Raw genomic sequence first — 19,261 nt, forward strand, 5'->3', positions numbered from 1 at the left:
AGTCTCTTGGACTGTCTATATTCTGCTGCCCTGCGGCCTTCAGGTAACAGGAATGCTTCACGTGCATGATGCGGCTGTGCGCGCAGGCAGGGCAGAGGGTGACACAATGATGCGGGCACATGGAGGAGCCTGGGAACTCCCTGTGCTGAGACCCACACAATGACAGCGTCTTTGCTTGCTCACCAAGGAATCACCGGACTCAGTTTGATCTTCCCAAAGAACACCTTCTTCTCTGGAACCCTCTTCTCCCTTCCTCATGCACACATCATCACCAGAGAATTCACTGAATTTCGGGCTGCCACTCGATCCTCGATAAATTGTGGGAACTGCAGCTGATTAATGAATCAATCCAATCTGCATAAATCTTCGCATGGATAGCAATACTGCTGAAGCATGCCTGCTTTCAGATGATGCATACACATGGAATATGTACCTTACGCTACGTCAGACCAATGGTCCACTTACTCAGGACTGCCTACACTGACTGGCAGCCACTCTCTAGGTTTCAGGCAGGGATCTCTCTTGCACCTACCTGGAGATGCCACAGAATTAAACTTAGGGCTTTGTGCAGGCACAGTGGATGCTCTACCACTGAGCTACCCTTAAAAATAAAGCAAGACCCCAGTCCTCATGATTCCAAAGAAAGGTTTGATTTAAATAGGAAGCTGCCTTACCATGAGTCAGACCCTTGGCCCATCGAAGGTGGTGGTTCTTAACCTTCTTTGGGTCATGGACCCCTTTGAGAAGCTGATGAAAGCTATGGACTCCTGCCCTGGAGAAATACCAATAAACCCTTGCACACAAAAATGTGCAAAGAGTTTATTTGATTGCATTGGAAATTGATTTTTTAAGAACTCCTGATCTAAGCCAGATGGACCTGACTTGGGGTGTGGCAGCTTTATTCAGGAGTGAAACCTTACTTTACTTTGAGGATCTGCAGAGCCATAGTTCAGTGGTTAATTGCAATATCCCCAAGGCCTCAGGCAGCGTGAGGGAACTCTCTGTTTGCATTCCTGGTTAAGGTGGTCTTCGTCCACAAGCCCCCACAAGCCCTGGCACACTGTGCGCTGGGCAGAACTCAGCCACACTGAACACACTGATCTCACTTGTGATGCTTTCCGATTCACCAGAGGCATGGTGGTCCTGGGGGCACCCAGCGACCCCAAGGACTTGCAACTATGTAGTCCATCAGCAACTGAGTCACTACCTTGGCATCCATCAGGCTTGAGGTGTACGCAGTTACTTGCCCCCCCCCCGGGGACATTGTGTCAGCTCAGGACAAGCATCCCGCATCCCTTGGATGATGAGCAAGGCTCAGAGGAATGTTCCCACCAGAACCTCAGTGGAAGAAATGCAGGGAGGTTGTCTCTGCCCTTGCGTCACGCTCTCATCTGGGCCCCACCTGTGAGGGGACCAGGGCCTCTGTTGGGAGCACTCTCAGAGGTGTTGGCTGGGTTACAAAAGAGGAAGCGAATGGAGGCAAACCGGGCTTGCATCACTGCTTTGGTACAGGGAACACGGGGGTGTAGTTTCCCCCTCACTGAGCCACCGATCTCAGCAGCCTTCACAAACTACAGCTCCCAGGGTTCTCTGAGGGAGGTCACAGTGCTTTAAAGGTGCCTTGAATGTAAGACGTGTATGCAGCGTTTAAATCCCCCATTGTAGCTGAGATCTAATGAGGTCCGCTTGGTGCCATTGCTGACTTTGCTTTTTTCTTGGTGCCAGGTGAAAACTTTCTCTCTTCCCCACTCCCCGGCCTTTTGGTGGATTAAAAATGCTGCCGTTTTTGCTGTAAGCTGTGCGGCCAAAGTTTCCTGTCGCTGTTATTGTTGGGGGCAGGGTTGCTTTCTGTATGTTTTAATGCATTGCGTGTGTTTTGGGGTGAAAGTATTCACATTATAATATATTTTGACTTAAGTTTCTAAACACGTTTTTAAATATGTTGTCAGTTGCTTGGAGACCTTTTTCTGCAGCGCACAACTAACAAGTTAAATAATAATGCTGTCGTAATAACAATAAATCCTCAGGAAGAAAGCACAGAGGGTTTTGCATGACAACTGCCTCTGGAACCTCTTGGCCCAACGTTTCCTGCAGTTAATCTCGTAAGAACATCAAAATGTCCCTGCTAGAGCAGAATCGTGCGATGGGCCTGTTTGGCCCCCGCAACTGCCTCAAACCTGGGAATGCTTTGATTTAGATTCCTGCATTGAGCAGGGGGTTGGACTTGATGGCCTTACAGGCCCCTTCCGACTCTACTATTCTATGATTCTATGAAGCCAGAGGCTCCAAGGAGAAGCCCACACCCAGGGCAATGAAGTTCAACCACCTTCCCTTGCTATTCCTCCCCCTAGCATGTGGCATTCCAAGATCGGCTGCCTCTGGACATGGAGGTTCATTTTGGCTAACATGGCTATTTGCCCTTGATGGACCTCTCCACGGAGGGTGAGGCTATCAGTGGCTGCTAGCCATGATGGCTACGCTCTCACTCCACAGTCGGAGGCAGGATGCTTCCAAACACCAGTTGCAGGAAATCGCCAAAGAGGAGTGATCTTGCACGCGGATCCTGCTTGCAGACTTACCCTTGGAACATCTGCCCGGCCGCTGTGAGAACAGGTTGCTGGACTAAGTGAACCTCTGGTCTGATCCAGCAGGCTCTTCTTGTGTTCTTAATGTATTTGTCTTTCTTTTAAAGCCACTGTAGTCCAGTGTCCACCAACATACCTTGTGGCAGAGAGTATGTCCCGGAGAGTGGTCCCAGGTGATGGTCTGAAGGCACACGAGGCCAGCACCCTGCTGAAACTGAGCAGGATCAGGTCTGGCCAGTGCCTGGATGGGAGGCTGCCTGGGAGCCATATGGAAGCCACCTTGAGTTTCTATCATGAAAGGAGAGGTGGGGTATAAATGTAGCAACTAAGCTAATTATCGTATTGTGATTGTTGCTAAGCTGCCCTGAGTGATGCACTGACACCAGAACGGCAGAAGAATACTTAAAAAATAAAATAAATACTGCAGAAATGGCTTCTCTTTTGTTGCATAACTGAGTAACCCCAATTTTATATATTTATGTATTTAACAACCTTTATAAACCACCAGATTTAAAAAAGCACCCTTTGCGTGGTTTGCATAAAAGAATATAAAATATTCCTAAGAAAATGCCAATGAAACACGTAGATATAATGAAATTATGGACATGCAGACATAAAATCAGCTGTTTTTTAAAAAAGATACATAGTAAAATTACATGTCGAAAACTATGCAACGAAGGCGCCTAATTATGAATGGGGGGGGGAGTTCCAACGCACAGGTGCTGCCTCACGAAAAGATTGCTTCCTTGCAGGTGTGGAGCGAATATTATTATATATGGCTCTTATACAAGTGCCAGTTGCACAGATCGAAGCCGTCGAGGGGGTACATAAGGGATAAGAATTATGAGAGAAAGAGTCAATCTTTTCTCTTTAACCACTTTCTCAACACCCTGCAGACTTTTCTGCACCTCTGTCCTGTCCCGCCTTCTAAACGAAAAAGCCCCCAATGCTTTTTGTGTGCGTGTGTGTCTGTCTTTGGCAGAGAGAGAGTACTCTGACACCCTGAGAGATCAAGGAGGGCTCTGCAAGGATTCACGGAGGCGCCTGGATGAAGAACTGTGAGCCTCTTTTCTGCAGAAGGGATTCTCAAGAGAGAAGTGACATCAGAGATCAGGTGGCCTGGAGCCAATCCTGACATATGTAAAAAAGTCAGGGTTAAGGTTCACATGTGGTTAGGGTTCTAGCTCTGCCCGGAGCTGCCAGGGATTGAACCTGGGACCTTCATGCATGCAAAGGGTGTCCTCTACCACTGAGCTAAAACCCTTCCTCTAATCTCTCTAAGTTGTCAAACCAGCGTCTTTATGAGCCCTACCTGGAGATTTGAACCCGGGACCTTCTCCATGAAAGGCAGATGCACTACCACTGAGCTACTGCCCTTTCTGTAAAGATAAAGTAAGACCCCACTCCTCCAGGTTATAAATAAAGGGCCTGACAGGAGCATGGGAAGTAGGCTTTGGCCCATCTAACTCAGTACTGTCCACACTGACTGGCAGCAGACCTGCAGGGTTTTGAGGCAGGTATTCAAAGCAGTTGTTCTACCGCTGAGCCCTTCCGCCTAATTCCTTCCACAGGAGATTCAGGTCTGATGAAAGGCAGCGGATGGAATCTGGTGCTGTAAAATGTGCCCTCCTTTGAGCTCTGCTTAGAGCATTTCCTGGAGAGATTTTGCTGGCCTCCGCATGCTGAGTCGTCACAATGCTGGGCTGACTCAGCAAGGCCTTCCGAAGTGGCTTCCTTCACGGTCATGTGCACTCGCCGCAACACCCCTCTGCATGTCCCTGTCCCCAAAATGCCCCCGCTGGCTTCTCCGACTGCTCTGCACTTGAGGAATCTGCAGTTTTGCCAACTCCTTTTGCAGTGAGTGAGCCTTTGTGGGATCTGGTCAAAGTCCCCTTTCATTGCAGATAGGAAAGGAATGCTGCTGGTGCTGTTGGCTCTCTGGGATGGCTGATCCATATGGGCCAGGCTTTTTTGTCCTGCCCGGGGCATAGAATCTGCCCAGTCACCTGGGAGGAGGAAGAGGCGAGCCCGCTTTGCTTGCCTGCAGATCAAGCTAGGCCGAAACCAGGCAGCTGGCTGAGTCAGCAGTTGGCAGAAGCAATGCAATGGGCATGGAGTGCTGAAGACGGCTTCTGCGGCACTCTTTTTCGGGTGCAAAAAGGGCAGCTCGCCGGGGAAGGCCGGCGTGGGTGCATGGCTGGCAAATGCAAGCAAAATGACCTCCCCTTTCAAGAACTATGCAGGCTCGTGGGGGGGGGGGAAGTCCCATCCCGCCCTGACTAGAAAGGCAGATCAGTCTTCTGTTGTGCTCCTTACAACAGATTGAAGACTCATGGTTTTGATTTGCAGTCAGATTATTTTAATGAAGCTGTTGAGGAACTGAACGAGTTTGCGTCGGTCCGTCTTAACGGTTAAGATGAGGCCTGCATCAATGTGTGTATGAGCAATAACAAGAGTTTGCAGAAAAAAGCATACTTTTTAAAAAAATGATGCATGCCCGGAGATCCTGGAAAAGGTACCGAGAGTTCAGGTTTCATTACTCATGGCAAAGAAATCAGCCACTTTGGCCGATTGGCTGGTGGCCCAGAAATGTACTTGCCTGTCCGGAATTTCCTCCTCTTGCCACAACAGGGGAATGTAAAAGCCAAGAATTTTTTTTTTTTGCACATTCAGTTGGATCCCTTCTTGTGATTTCTTTGCTTTCTAGACAATGACATTTTTTAAAAGGAAGACGATGCCTTCACACGACACATTGTTTTTTCCAAGGATAGCTCCCGTCGAAAGGGTGAATGGGATCTGCATATGCTCAAAAGGCTCAAAAGTCCCTGGGACTTTTTAATTATCTTGTTTTGTCCGATTCACGGACAGGGCACTTCTGCGTGCACTCAGAGGCAGCCAGCCTGAAGTGGCAGACATTTACCAGGACATCCCTATGAAAGAAAGGACCGAAACAGAGACTCTATTGAGCCTCCTCTGGTCATGACAGTCGACTCATTCTGAAGCTCCCCTTCCCAACAATTCCAGCTGCCTGGTCAACCAGATTTGGGGTCTGCACTGCAGAGACCTATTAGCCCTCTTTCCCCAGTGTCAGCCATGTGGACCAACACTGCAACAAGATGCATCTCCTGGGCAAACCGTGTCCCCGTCCTGCGCAACGGGATGGTTCTGTTGCGCCTCTCTAGTCTTTCTGGGGTTCTGGAATGTGTAGAAAAGGGATGGGGAATGTCAGGCCTGGGAGGGGGTGGAAATGCGCCCCCCTATGCTTCTCTGTCTGGCCCTCAGAACGCTCCCAGGCCACACACTCCCTCTGAATGTTTTCCTTGGCTGGAAACGCATCCTTGAATGCTGATCGTGCCTTTTGCTTGACTGGATGGTGGAGGTGTGTGTCTGTGCGAGAGGGTCTCTAGAAACTAACCCACTGCACGAAGATGACATTCGCATCCCTCGCTCTGCCCGCTTTTGCCTCTGGCCACGCCCACTGCTGGCATGCGGCCCCAGGAAAGTTGCCCATCAGGGAATGTGGTCCTTGAGCTGGGGGAAAAAAAAAGGGTTTCCCGTGTCTGGTGTTGCTGCCCTGGGCTCCTGCTGGGAGGAAGGGCGGGATATAAATTAAATAATAAATAAATAGATCTCTTCTCGATCGTCCCAGAGTGCAAGACACGGAATAATGGGCTCATGTGACAGGAAGCCCGATTTCAACTGGAGAGCAGGAAAAACTTCCTAACTGTTAGAGCGAAACGGCGATGGAACCAATGACCTCGAGAGGTAGTGGGCTCTCCGACACTGGAGGCCTTCAAGAGGCAGCTGGACAGCCCTCTGTCGGGAATGCTTTGATTTGGATTCCTGCATTGCGCAGGGGGTTGGACTGGATGGCCTTACAGGCCCCTTCCAACTCTACTATTCTATGAGTCTATGAAATAACAGCAGAGGGGAAATGGAGGCAGGGTCTGCAGGAAGAAGCAGAAGCTGTCCTTTCACTCACCCCCCCCCCCGAAGCTTAGCTTCCTAGAGGACACTGTCTGGTTGAAATCAGAGTCAACTGATAGTCTGGCCAGCTTCTCTATCTGGGAATGGAGGGCACCATCTTGTCCTTTGCCTCAGGCAACTAAATACCTTGGACCAGCGGACCTGAACGCCCCCCCCCGATGAAAGAGTATCTGTACCCTGAAATATACTGGGGGAGTTTGACGGGCACCAGCTGCTGGCCTTACTGGGAATTGTAGCCCCAAATCTCTGGAGGGCTCCAAGTTGGAGAAAGGCTGCAATCCTACGCACAGTTATCTGGGAGCAGCCTCAACCACTGAACGCAACGCAGCTTACTTTTGAGTAAACACGAACAAGGCTGTGCAGCAAACGGACCCCTTCCCTTTTTTGCGGCTGCTGTCGTAAAAGCACGTTCACACACAACTTTGTCCCTGGTCAATTGCTGTCCTAATTTTGTCTCCTTTTAAGCCTTTCAGGGGATCTGGTTAAAAACGTGCTGCGTGGAAGGTGCTTAATGGGAGGGGGTCTTCAGGGTCCCCCTCCCCATGCTGGCTGGTGGGGGGGCTGCATTTGGCGCCCACCCCCTCCCCACTGGCTCCCCCTGCACTTTCATAACCGGTGCAACGGAATGAAGGGAGCCTGCAAGAGATGAAGGGTAAAGTAGTGTGGGGAGACCAGGTAGCCAGTGGGCATCTCTAGGGGCAGGCCTTGGAGTCAGGAGTCCCACAGGCAGCCAGGCTGGCTCACAGTGTTTGGCAGCGATTCATGTAACCATTGACAGAGGCCCCCACCCCGTAAAGTCCAGAGTCCACAATTAGCAAACAGCTTCAGAAGTGGGATGGGGTGTGTGTCTTGCAAGCAGGCCCCCCGTCCGTTGTTTGTGGAACGCTGGAGGGAATAGCGTGTTCCGCGCCTCCCCAAGAATGGGGCGTCCCAACCGACCTCTGCCCCGTGTGGCTGGCCTTATCGCCGCGTGTGCCTGCCGTGAGGGGCAAAGCGTCTCCTTCCAGAACTTGAGCCTGGCCTCCAGCCGCAGGGCCTACTCCCAACCAAGTCACCAGGCAGGCAGGTGTTACCCTGCCCGCCCCTGCTGTGAAGCCTGCACAGCTGCACAGGGAGAGTTTCCTGGGGGGAGCCCTAAGAAGGAAGAGCAGTGTGGTGTAATGGTTAGAGCAGCCTTTCCCAACCTTTGGGTCCCCAGATGTTGCTGGACTACAACTCCCATCAGCCCCAGCCACCATGGCCAATGGTCAGGAATGATGGGAATTGAAGTCCAGCAACATCTGGGGTCTCAAAGGTTGGGGAAGGCTGGGTTAGAGTGTCGGACTAGCAGGCCCTGGCTTGAAATTCCCGCTCGGCCATGAAGCTCGCTGGGTGACATTGGGCCAGTTCACTGTCTCTCAGCCTAACCTACCTCGCAGGGTTGTTGTGAGGATAAGATGGGGAATGGGGGAGGAACCACGTTTGCGCGCCACCTTGAGCTCCTTGGAGGAAAGGTGGTCTAGCAATGTAATAATATATAAAATACTGTAAATAAAAAGACCGAGGGGGCCCCCTCTGAGAAGGTGGCTCACAAATGTTAGGGAGGCCTGTGATACATAGCCCCCCTCCAGAAAGAGGGGTGTCAATTTGCATATGGCAATTTATATATATGAATGCATTCCTGTGTAGGTGAGGACGCGGGGGAGGCGTTCCAGAGAACGGGGGGGGGTCACCCCAATAAAAGTTTGTATTGCAGTGCCTTCTACAGGCACTCCCTTTGGAAAGGTTGGCATTTGGTCTGATCGTTCACAAGTTCCACAGAGTGCACCATAGAGCCCCCAAGATCCTGCCCACTGCTTTCAGGTCAAAACCCTTTTTTGCTATCTTACAGAGTCCCATACGCTCACCTCCCTTTGCTGCCGTGTTTTGAGGCCTCTGCTCCCTCACTTATATATTTATTAAACCCAAACCGTATCAGATAAAAGGTGACGTTTCTTGATAGCATTCTATGCTGTGTAAACTTACTTTTTGTGTTGGTGTTTTGACAGGACCAGCAACCGGACTTTGCACATCTGGAATGGTTTTGATATGGCTAAACGTGGGTTTTTAATGATTTTTACTCAATGGTTCCCATCTGATTTTAATTGATATTCGCACTGGGGATTTGCTGCTTCCATTTACGGCTGCTTTCCCCTGGAGAGTGGCTCACTTCCTCGAGTCACCTGGGCCTCTCCACTCTCCGCAATGGCCAGTGGGCAGGTCCTCTTCCTTTGGCCAGGGGTGTGGAAGGAAGGAAGGGTGCATCTATGGCCTTTGCACTGGATGGCTTAGTCCGGTGATTCTTTGGGCAGCTCTGCCAGCTTTTCAGGAACGTGGAGGGTGACTTTCCCTGCTCTCCAATTTCCTGGATGGTGCCCTGGCTTTCCATTCTTTCCCTCCGCTCCCTTGCCCCCTCCCAGAGTGACACCATGCCCAGACACCAGGTGCCGACTGATGAGAGGCGTGGGCAAGAGCAGTGAATGCACAACGTGAAACTGGGCTTCAGCCGTCGTCGGGCAGTGATTTTCCAGAGAAAACAGTTCCAATGCAGGCGGCAGGCACGTGGCAGAGAAGCCCCCGCTGGGAGTGGCACAGGAAGTGTGTTGCTTGGCCTCCCTGCCTAGCAAAGGGAAGGGCTGGGCTTGGAAGAGGCACTTTCCACCTTTGGCTGCCCCCAGGATGCCCTGCAGGGCTGGTCCACCGCCCAAAGGGAAGAGGGCAGCCCTCTGAGGACCACCCTGGGCAGTTCCCATCTGCTGTTGTTGCCAAGACACGTGCAGAGTTCAGGGCCGTGAGGGTGGTGGGTAGGAGTGCCTTCCTGGGCTGAGTGCTGCAAGCCCGGAGGCGCTAATGTCTCTATGGTTTGGCACCTTTCCCCCCCCCTCCCCAAAGCAAACCATTAAATAGGTGGAACCATCTCCTTTTATATCTCTCTGTTGATCTTACAGAGGAAACTCATGCTCTTCAGTCTTAAACCTGAGCCTCAGCATGTGTTGGCCTGCACTTTGGCAGTCTCTAGCAGCTGACTAAAACTTGGGCTGGCAGATCTTGCAGATAATGGGATGAGCGATTATTCAGAGAGCGAAGAGACTCTGAACTTGATTATTGGCACAGTAACACCAGCAAGACTCCCTGTGCACCCATCGCATGTTTAAAGCACATGGCTTCTCCCAAAGAATTCTGGGCACTACAGTTTACCTCTCACACAGTTGCAATTCCCGACACTCTCGCCAAACCACAGTTCCCAGGATTGTTTGGGGGAAGTCATGTGCAGCCAAATGGGGCCTTACAAAAGAAGGTGGCATCGTTTGGGACCCCCTCAGTGTAAATTCTCCCTTATCCTACCCTACCTAAAATGCAGCACAATCCTCTGCACATCTACTCAGAAGATCAGCATGATGTGTGCTCTCCCTTGTGACAAGCTGCCGGGGGGGGGGGGGAGGCATGAGCCAACATCCAGCAAAAACACATCTCAGTTTCCTGGAATATGAGGAGTTGGGGGGGGGGAGGTTAGAGCAGCTGAGACTAGGGAGACAGGAGTTTCCTCAGCATTCCTGGAATAATTCTAATATTTTTTCAGGCTGTTCCTTTTCTCTCTCCCCCCCCCCCCGGGGGCTGTCTGTGTCGAGGCTTTGAGCTGGAAATGTTACTCAAAGAAAAGATGATCTGTTTGGGCTGGGATAAGGCAAAGTTGAAGCAGCAAACCAGCCCCAGGCTCTGACAATCCCTGCTTCCCAGCATCTAACCTGCAGGGTAAATTACACCTGGCTATTCCAATCTCTCTCTCTCTCTCTCTCTCCATCCAGTGCATATCTATCTATCTATCTATCTATCTATCTATCTATCTATCTATCTATCTATCTATCTATCTATCTATCTATCTATCTATCTATCTATCTATCTATCTATCTGTCTGTCTGTCTGTCTGTCTGTCTGTCTATCTATCTATCTATCTATCTATCTCCATCCTGTGCATATCTATCTTTCTCCATCCTGTGCATATCTATCTATCTATCTATCTATCTATCTATCTATCTATCTATCTATCTATCTATCTATCTATCTATCTATCTATCTATCTATCTATCTATCTATCTATCTATCTATCTATCTATCTATCTATCTATCTATCTATCTATCTATCTATCTATCTATCTATCTATCTATCTCACTGTTCCTGCAAGGAGCACCAGGTTCTCTCCTTTACCATTTTATCCTCACAACAACTCTGTGAGGTGGGTTAGGCTGAGAGACAGTGGCAGGCCCAGGCTCAACTGGTGAGCTTCATGGCTGAGTGGGGATTCGAACCCTGGCCTCCCAAGGTCCTACTAGTCCAACACTCTAACCATTACACCACACTGGCCCTCTTTAGATCTTTTTTGGAGGGGGGCATGCTTGCTATGTCTGTGCATCGCAGCTCCAAGTTACAGATCTCGAAAGCAGTTAAGAGGGGTCAAATTGATGCACGTGAGGGTTGTGCTGAGGAATCTTGGAAGGGTTCATAGGAACAGAGCTAGGAGGGGTTTTGCACCAAATCAAGACCGATGGCCAACTTAGAGCCAGCATGGGGGCCCCATGTGGCTGGGCTACAACTCCTGGCACTGGGTGGGAATTACAGCATTTTTAATTTTATTCATTATTACATTTATATACCACCTTTCCTCCAAGGTGGTCCATATGGTTCTTCTGCATTTTATCCTCTCAGCAACCCTGTGAGGTAGTGTAGGCCGAAAAACTCTGTGGGCTTCATGGCTCTGTGTGTGTGTGTGAGAGAGAGAGATTCAAACCCTGGTCTCCCAGGTCCTTATCCAACACTGTAACTGCTACTCTACACTGCATTGTTCAGTTCTCTCTCTCCACCACCACCCCTGTGGAAACTATGCCGAAGGTTGCGTGTAATCCGGGGTGTGTGTGTGTTATATGGGAAGAACTGCTGGCTTGCATCTAGGCCAGGGGCAAAGCGAGTGGGAAGCCTCTGGTGGAACAAAGTCCAGAGCGGCTCCCATAAATAACCCGGCCTGGTTCCTGCTGCTGCTATTTTCAGCTCCTCTGGAGCTATAATTATCTCCCCGCCGGCTCTGCTGTCCTTCTGCTCCTGCTGTTAGGAAAGGCGGGCGCCTGGCACCGCAGCTGGCCAGCCAGGGCAGAGGGGGCCCTGCAGAGCGCCAACAGCCAGGCGGCTGCATGGAGAGCTGTTGGCGGTGGCAGCAGGGCAACACAGCGCTGCCTCATCCTGAGTCTAACCATTGGCCCATCCAGCTCAGTATCGTATGCAGTGCTTGGCAGTGGCTCTTCAAGGATTCAGGAAGGGGACACTCTGAGCCCTACCCGGGGATGCTACCAGGGACTGAACCCCTCTCTCATCATGCTTTGATTGGGACTCCTGCATTGAGCAGGGGGGTTGGACTTGATGGCCTTATAGGCCCCTTCCAACTCTACTATTCTATGATTCTACCTTCTGCGTGCAAGTCAGATGCTCCACCACTGAACTGTGGTCCTTCCCATAAAAACACAGCAAGATTCTAGTTCTCAGGGTTGTGAACCAAGGGCTGATTTTAGCATAAGAGGAGCCTGCTGGGCCAGGCCAGTGGCCCATCTAGTCCAGCATCCTGTTCTCACGCTGGCAAACCAGGTGCCCCAAAGGAAGCGCGCAAGAGCGCTCTCCCCTCCTGTGGTTTCCAGCCACTGGCGTTTAGAAGCATACTGCCTCCAACAGCAAAGGGAGAATCGCCAGCCATTAAATAGATTGGTAACAGGGACCAGACGGTTCAAACATATAAAACCGATTCTTGCATTGGCTGCCTGTATGTTTCCGAGCTTGATTCAAGGTGCTGGTTTTAACCTATAAAGCCTGACACGGCTTAGGACCACAATACCTGATGGAACGCCTCTCCCGACACGAACCCACCCATACACTACACTCAACATCCAAGGCCCTCCTCTGGGTGCCTCCTCCGAGGGAAGCTTGGAGGGTGGCAACAAGGGAGAGGGCCTTCTCAGTGGTGGCCCCCAAATTATGGAATGATCTCCCTGACGAGGTTCGCCTGGCACCAACACTGTTATCTTTTCGGCACCAGGTCAAGACTTTCCTCTTCTCCCAGGCATTTTAGCATGTGTTTTTAAATGGCTTTTTAAATTGTTTTAAATTGTGTTTTAAATTGTTTTTTGTTTTAAAATTTGTATATTTGTTTTTAATGTTTTTAATTGCTGTAAACTGCCCAGAGAGCTTCGGCTATGGGGTGGTATATAAATGTAATTAATTGATTGATTGATTGATTGATTGAATCGGAAGCTGCCTTCGATTAAGTCAGACCTTTGGTTCCTCTAGCTCAGTATTGGTCACACTGACTGGTAACGGCTCTCCAGAGTTTCAGAGAAAGGTCTAAATCTGTGAAATCACTACCACCATCAGATAAACGGAATAGTGGACTCTTGTCTAGACCAGCAGGAAAAAAAGAGTATTTCAGAGCTACTTACCCCAGTTAGAAGGACGACGAGAGACACGCCAGCAAAAGTGACTTTTTAATTCATTGTGTTATCGATTTACTTTTTTTTTAAAAAAAAAACAGCAATTCCACAAAATATTAAACACTGTGCAAGAAAAATTGGTCTATGGCACACCGGAAAAATGGAGAAATTGCAAAAAAGAAAGTAAACAAAGAAGTAGAAACTAGAGAGAGAGAGAGGGAGATGATCAAGCTTATGGGATAGACACACGTTTTACTTCCCTAAAATATAATCTTTACAAATCTCCGTTTCCTTTTGGCAACAATATCAGGATTTGGCAAGTGAGAACAGTCAACCAGAGAGAAAGAGTGAAATTAAAAGCACAAAAACATACGTGTGGCTGGTGCGTCTTTTTTTAAAAAAACTGAAATAAACACACGTTTAACCTTGTTAAATTTAAAAAAAAGAAGAGTCAACCTTGGAAAGTACTTCTTTAAACAAGAGTTTGGCAGAAAGAGAGAGGGAGGGAGTGAGGGAGTGAGCGGGGGTGTGAGGCTCAGGTAAGGCCTGGTTCGCAGGAGGCGAGCATGGGGGGTGTCCCAGGGGGGTGGTGATGGGGTCCTCCTGCCCATTGGCTGTGTGTTGGGGAGGCCACATTGGCTGCCTCCTCCTTAAAATGGCAACAGAGCAGCGGAAAAGTGACTGACACAGCCAGACGCCTAGGAAGGTGGTGTGTGTGTCTGGTTCCTGCACTCTTTCACACCAGCGTACAAAAGGGGTCTTTGGCTTCTCTCCCCCCCCCCTTGCTTGTGACAAATCCCCCCTCCACACCATCCAAATCCCCTCTTTGCTGCAACAGTGACACATTGGGCCACTCTGCCAGCGAGGCTAAAAGATGGCCAAGAACTGACCGGGCCAGGCACCTTGGCCACTGTGAATGGGATGGAGGTGGCCGGCAGAGGGGGTGGCCTAAGGTAGGTTCTGGCCGGCAGGCAGATAAAGTGCTGAGGCCCAGAAGAGCCCGATCTGGGTTGGAGCAGCGAGCCACACGCGCGCCCCATGGCTTGTTCCTTGGGAGGGGCAAGCGCACAGCCTGGTTCCTTCCCCCTTGCCCTTTGGCTGTCAGGGCAAGTTCCGGGAAACGGCTCCTCCAGGCTCAAGGGGATCATGTCTGCACCCAAGGAGACAGGGCCTCCTCCTCACCCAGAGGCCTTTGGCTCTCTCTTGGTCCTGTCCTGTCCAAACAAATGCACAGAAGTACAAGCAGCTGCTGATCCGCACTTAGATTTATACTATATATATGTATGTATTTAAAAAAAAAAAAACACCTACAGGTTACAGTCACTCATTTAAGTTATTATAGAAGGGGGGGGGAAACCAGAAAGATTTATGGATTTGGGAGTCCTTCGGGATCCCCGCCTCCGCTCCCCAAACACAGACGTGTCCTCCCCACGCCCTCCTGGCTGTCTGCCTCTCCCTGTCCACAGGAAACCCTCCAAAAAGATCATGGCTGTTTCACCCAGTCTTCCTGGGGCATGGCAGGACTGGCCAGCTGATTCACTGGCGGCTGGAGAACTGTGAGTCATCAGCCCCTGGTGGAAGGCCCATCTCTCGGCACAGAAGGCTTCCCCCCCACAGTGCCATTCAGCAACCTCAGTTGTGCCATACCAAAAAAGTGGCCTTCATCTGCCTCTTTGCCCCCCCCCAAATGGTCCTTTGGCACTGTTTAACTGTTAAATCCTGCAAATGGATTCCCCCTTCGCATTGCACATCCCCTGAAAGGCGGAATAAAGGCAGACGAGGGACCCTCTGGCTCCGGCCGTGCCTAGACTTGCACCCCACCCTGACTGGGGCATGGGGGCGGCTTCCTGGGCCCCACCAAAGCCAGCCTGGCGTCTGTTGCATGTCTCCGAGCGGAGCAAGACCAAGGGGGTGTGTGTGCATGGGCGCAGTCCTGCGCTCTCCTCCTCCTGCAAAGGCTTGTGGTGATGCTGGCCACTGCCTGGGAACAGCGTGGCGGGGAGCCTGCAGAGAGGAGGCGGAGAAATATTGGCCGGCACCGGGAGGAAGCCAAGACGTTTCTGGCCTCCCTAGTAGCACCGTGGACAGCAGGCGAGAAGGGGCCCCAAGGCTGGGGCAGGAGAAAAGGAGCCTCCTCCTCAGAAATAAGGGGGTGGGGGGCGACACACCACGCCCCGATGGAGCCACCTGCCTGCCTTCGGGCCACGTTTGCTGGTTTCGTGAGGAACGTCTCAAAAGGGTTCTGCTTGGAGAGGGAGAGGAATGTGGGGATGCTGAAGGCACAACAAAATGCGACCCTCCTGGCCAGGCCTCATTGCCCTGGAAACCTGGCCTGTCAAGAGGGCGGAGGGGAAAGGGACAACGAGCCACAGAGGCGTTCCTTCGGACCCTCGTTGTCTGGCTCCTGGTGTGGCACATCCAAGCAAGGGCAGCACACGTGCGGGATCAACCCATGCTCACTCCCGCCCCCCTGGGAAATGTCCCTTCTCATGGAATCTACGTCTGCAGCAGCCTCTTTGGGGCACGTGCGCATCTGGGGCCTGGCTGAGGGTGGATTCGGAAGTCTCCACCCCGAAAATAAGTTCCCCAGGGAGGAGTGGGCCACTGTGCCCTGCTTGGGGGCTTCTTCCCAATTGGGGAGCCCTTCGGCCACTGCAGGATGCTAGACCAGGTGGGCCCCTTCTGATATTCTTGCTCGCCTGAAGAGCCCGAATTATGCTTTCATGAAATGCTCATGATCTGAGTTAAAGGAGACAGCCGTACACGCCTCCAGCCAGCACAGAGGACTGGAGGGTGTGTGTGTTGGAAACCTGTTGCTTTGATAGGAACTTCCCAGAGTTCAGTTCATCCCCATCATTCCTTCAATAAGAAGTGCCTGAAAAATCTGCCTGCAGCTAATGAGCACTATTCACCTGGGCTGTGATGTCCACTTCCTTCCTTTCTGTAACCGAAGGTGACCTTCGGTGTCATCGGCTAGCAGCACAGAGATGCTCTGTTGGCATCCGTTGTGATCATGACCTTCCCTCTCCAACGCGTGCGAGTCTTCTCAGACTGCAGCGCACGCTTCGCTCCTCTTCCAGGGGAAGGAAGACACACACCCCACATACCCCTCAAGTTCTTCCGCTTGCGGCACAGAGGCCTGTGTGCATTGTGTCGGGAGCATTAAGCTGGGAAGGTGGGCTCCCGGTTCCGTGACTCCCACCAATCTGACGAAGAGGGAAAGAGGGGGCTCGCGAGATGGCAGGCGTGGCGGTGTCTAGCAGCACGAGGGGGCTCAGATGGTTTGTTAAGGAAGGCAGAGGAGAACGCCAAAGGCTGGTTGGTAGGGAGGGAATTGTTAGGGTGTGCTCACTGGGGGGGGGGGATTGCCATTTCCTCTGGAAACAGGTTCCTTTGTCCCGTGGGCTCAGCACAGAAAAGGGCATCGCCCACCTACCCTCGCCCACCTCCTGTTACACGTCCTGCAGGGGGTATGTACTGTTTCCAAACTAGGGGGCACATTTGGGAATGGACAGGACATTGCATGGTTTTTTCCCCTCCTTCTCTCTATTTATATTTTCAAATATGGCTCCTTTGAACACTGATCCCCCCCCCACCGCTAGCTGACCCCCACCCCGAAGCCCTGGTTCCGAAGTCAGTCACTTGCAAAATATGAATTTTATACACACGAAAGGAGCACTGATGCACAGACACCCTGCCTCTCCCCCCAGCCCCACATCTCTCCTCTTGCCTCTGGGGGTAAAAGCCGGGTCAAAGTGAAACGGGCAGCTAGGCCAAGACCCCTCCTTCCCCCCACCCACCCGGATGTCAGGGTGGTTTCAAAAAGGGCATTTCCCCCTGCCTCCTGCACCTTTTCCCCCTAACCTAGCACCCAACTTCAGTTTCCGAATTTCTGAAGCCTCTTGGGCTAGTCTAAGCCAAACCCCGACAGAGCCTCGGGGTGCAGCCCTTTGCCTCTCTGCGCGGCAGCTTCAAAGTCTGCGTGGCTTGGCTTCCAATCGACGCAGGCCGGCGGCCATGTGGGGAGACAGCGAGGCAGGCTATAGGATGGTGCACGGCTTCTTATCCTTGAAGGGGTTCTCTGAGGCAGGGACGCCCACCAGCAAAGGGTCGTTTCTGGCCTGTTGCTCGCAGTAATTCATGAGCTCCGAGGAGGCTTTGGAGACCTGAGGGGGGGAGGGAGGGACAGAGAGAGAGAGAGAGAGACAGAGAGAGAGAGAGAGAGAGAGAGATTGAGAGAGACTGGAGGGGGTGAGCAATGGAGAGGTGGGGAGGATGCTTTGGCATCAGTTTTTCGTTCCGAAATGGGCATTTTTAGAGTCCTCTGTTTATTTAAGACTGAAACCAAGTCTAGCCTAATCACAGGGGGAAGGAGAACCACAAGACGAGAAAGGAAAGCCTGAAGGCTTTGTACCAGGATGGAAGCGCAGGCCCATTTAAGCGCAGGCCGGCCGGCCATTATTGATGAGAAGCCCTCCCACCTGCCTGCCATCGTTTGCTCTCTTCGTCTTCCTCAAGACCAGGCTCCAGAGCGTGGCCAACCTCAGCATCAAAAGGAAGGGAGGCCCCAGAAGCCACAGCAAAGCTTTGGATTCGCCGTCCGTTGCAGCTGAAAGGCCTCTTCTGGGAGCCAAACCCCACAGAGACAGCAGCAAAACCCAAGATGTGTGTTAAGCATGGGAAGGGGAAGGACAGCAGGCACCGGCATGCTTTGACAAACGAGGAGAGGACGGTGTGCCAAGCAACACTTTTTCGGGGCAATCTTGGTGGGTGACTGCAAAACTCATTTAATTGGGTAGTGGAGGTTCCTCTGACTACAGACGACTGAACTCCCTCTTTTTCCAGGATGCGCTCCTGTCCACTGAAGAGCCTCACAGGAGGACTTCAGAGAAGGCGCATCTCCCTGGGAGAGACAAAACAGCTATGTAACCCTTCTCTAGAGAGCCAGTGTGGCCTATTGCTTAGTGTGTTGGACTACGACCGGGGAGACCAGGGTTCGAATCCCCACACAGCCATGAAACTCAATGGGTGACCTTGGGCCAGTCACTGCCTCTCAGCCTCAAAGGGAGGCAATGGGAAACCCCCTCTGAACACCGCTTACCATGAAAACCCGTAAGTTGGGATTGACTTGAAGGCAGTCCATTTCCATTTTCAATCCTGCTTTTCAGTTTTTATGTGGGGGAACTCAGTGTATATAAGGAACGTCCCTGCGGGGACCAGACCATCGCGTCACAGAAACATCTTTCTACTGAGTCGGAACCATTGGCGCATCTGGCTCAGAGCTATCTACGCTGACCGGCAGTTGCTTTCTCCTCTTTCAGGCTCAGGGCTCTCACCCAGCCCATCCTTGCCAGGGATGGAGCCGGGGACCTTCTGCATGCCAAGCAGCCGGTCCGCCACTGACCTACAGCCCTTCCCCACAGTATCCTTTTCCCAACAATGGCTGGCTGGGTGCAAACGCTGCTGACCCTGGCCAAGAGGCACGCCGGGGTACTCTGCCTCTGGAAAGGGCATCATGGCTACTGCTCATGGCTAGCGGGCAGCAACAGACCTCTCTCTCTCTCACACACACAGAGAGACTTGTGCTCTCCTGCTGCCGTTCGTCACACAGGCTTTTGAACGCATCCAGAAGCCTACCACACCTGTCTGACTAGAAGCGACACTAGGTGCGGAAGCCGCAGTCTCGAGCCCACTTCAGCTCTCTGAAAACGACGCGCTCTTCCGTCTCGGGCCCACTTCCTCTGCCCAATACAAGCAGCAGCGACGGCAACAGCCCAGCACCTCCCTCCCCCCGCATCCCTAGCTGGCCTGATCCAGCCTGGACAGCTGGCTGAGCCAAACCTCTCCTTCCTTTCCGCCTCACCTTTATCCTCTCGATCCCGGCCTCAATCCGCAGCTGCTCCACCAGCTTCCGGGCCTGGGCGATGTTGTTAGTGGTCGACATTCTGTGCCATCGGCTCTGGGTCCGGCCAGCCCCTAGAATGCTGGGGGGGGGGGGGGAAAATGAGAGAGGAAGAGGAGATGAGTTTGGCTTTCTTTCTTCCATTATTTGAGCAAGCATTCCCTGCTGCTGCTTCACACTCTCCCTGGTGTTTCACCTGCAACAAACACAGTCCCAGTGAGGCACCCAGTGAGGCGAGAGGAGGCCAGGAGGGACCCTTCTTTAAGCGACAACACTCACGTTTTTAGGCCTCTGTACCCAA

The 19,261-nt window shown here is 51.8% G+C and overlaps 1 protein-coding gene across 6 annotated transcripts in view; it reads right to left on the minus strand.

Moving 5' to 3' along the window:
• Positions 1 to 13,099: 13,099 nt before the first annotated feature.
• The window catches only part of GNG7 (G protein subunit gamma 7), a 106,541-nt gene continuing 100,379 nt past the window's right edge, over positions 13,100 to 19,261 (minus strand). For all 6 annotated transcript variants that reach the window (XM_061601134.1, XM_061601135.1, XM_061601138.1 and 3 more), the window contains 2 exons: positions 18,922 to 19,042; positions 13,100 to 17,224 (listed from right to left, as the gene is read on the minus strand). In XM_061601134.1, coding sequence (XP_061457118.1) covers positions 17,099 to 17,224; positions 18,922 to 19,002 — 207 coding nt within the window. In that variant the 5' untranslated portion in view covers positions 19,003 to 19,042 and the 3' untranslated portion in view covers positions 13,100 to 17,098. The remainder of the gene's footprint in view (positions 17,225 to 18,921; positions 19,043 to 19,261) is intronic.

The sequence above is a fragment of the Rhineura floridana genome, chromosome 18 (genome assembly GCF_030035675.1).
Source record: "Rhineura floridana isolate rRhiFlo1 chromosome 18, rRhiFlo1.hap2, whole genome shotgun sequence".
Lineage (NCBI taxonomy): Eukaryota > Metazoa > Chordata > Lepidosauria > Squamata > Rhineuridae > Rhineura > Rhineura floridana.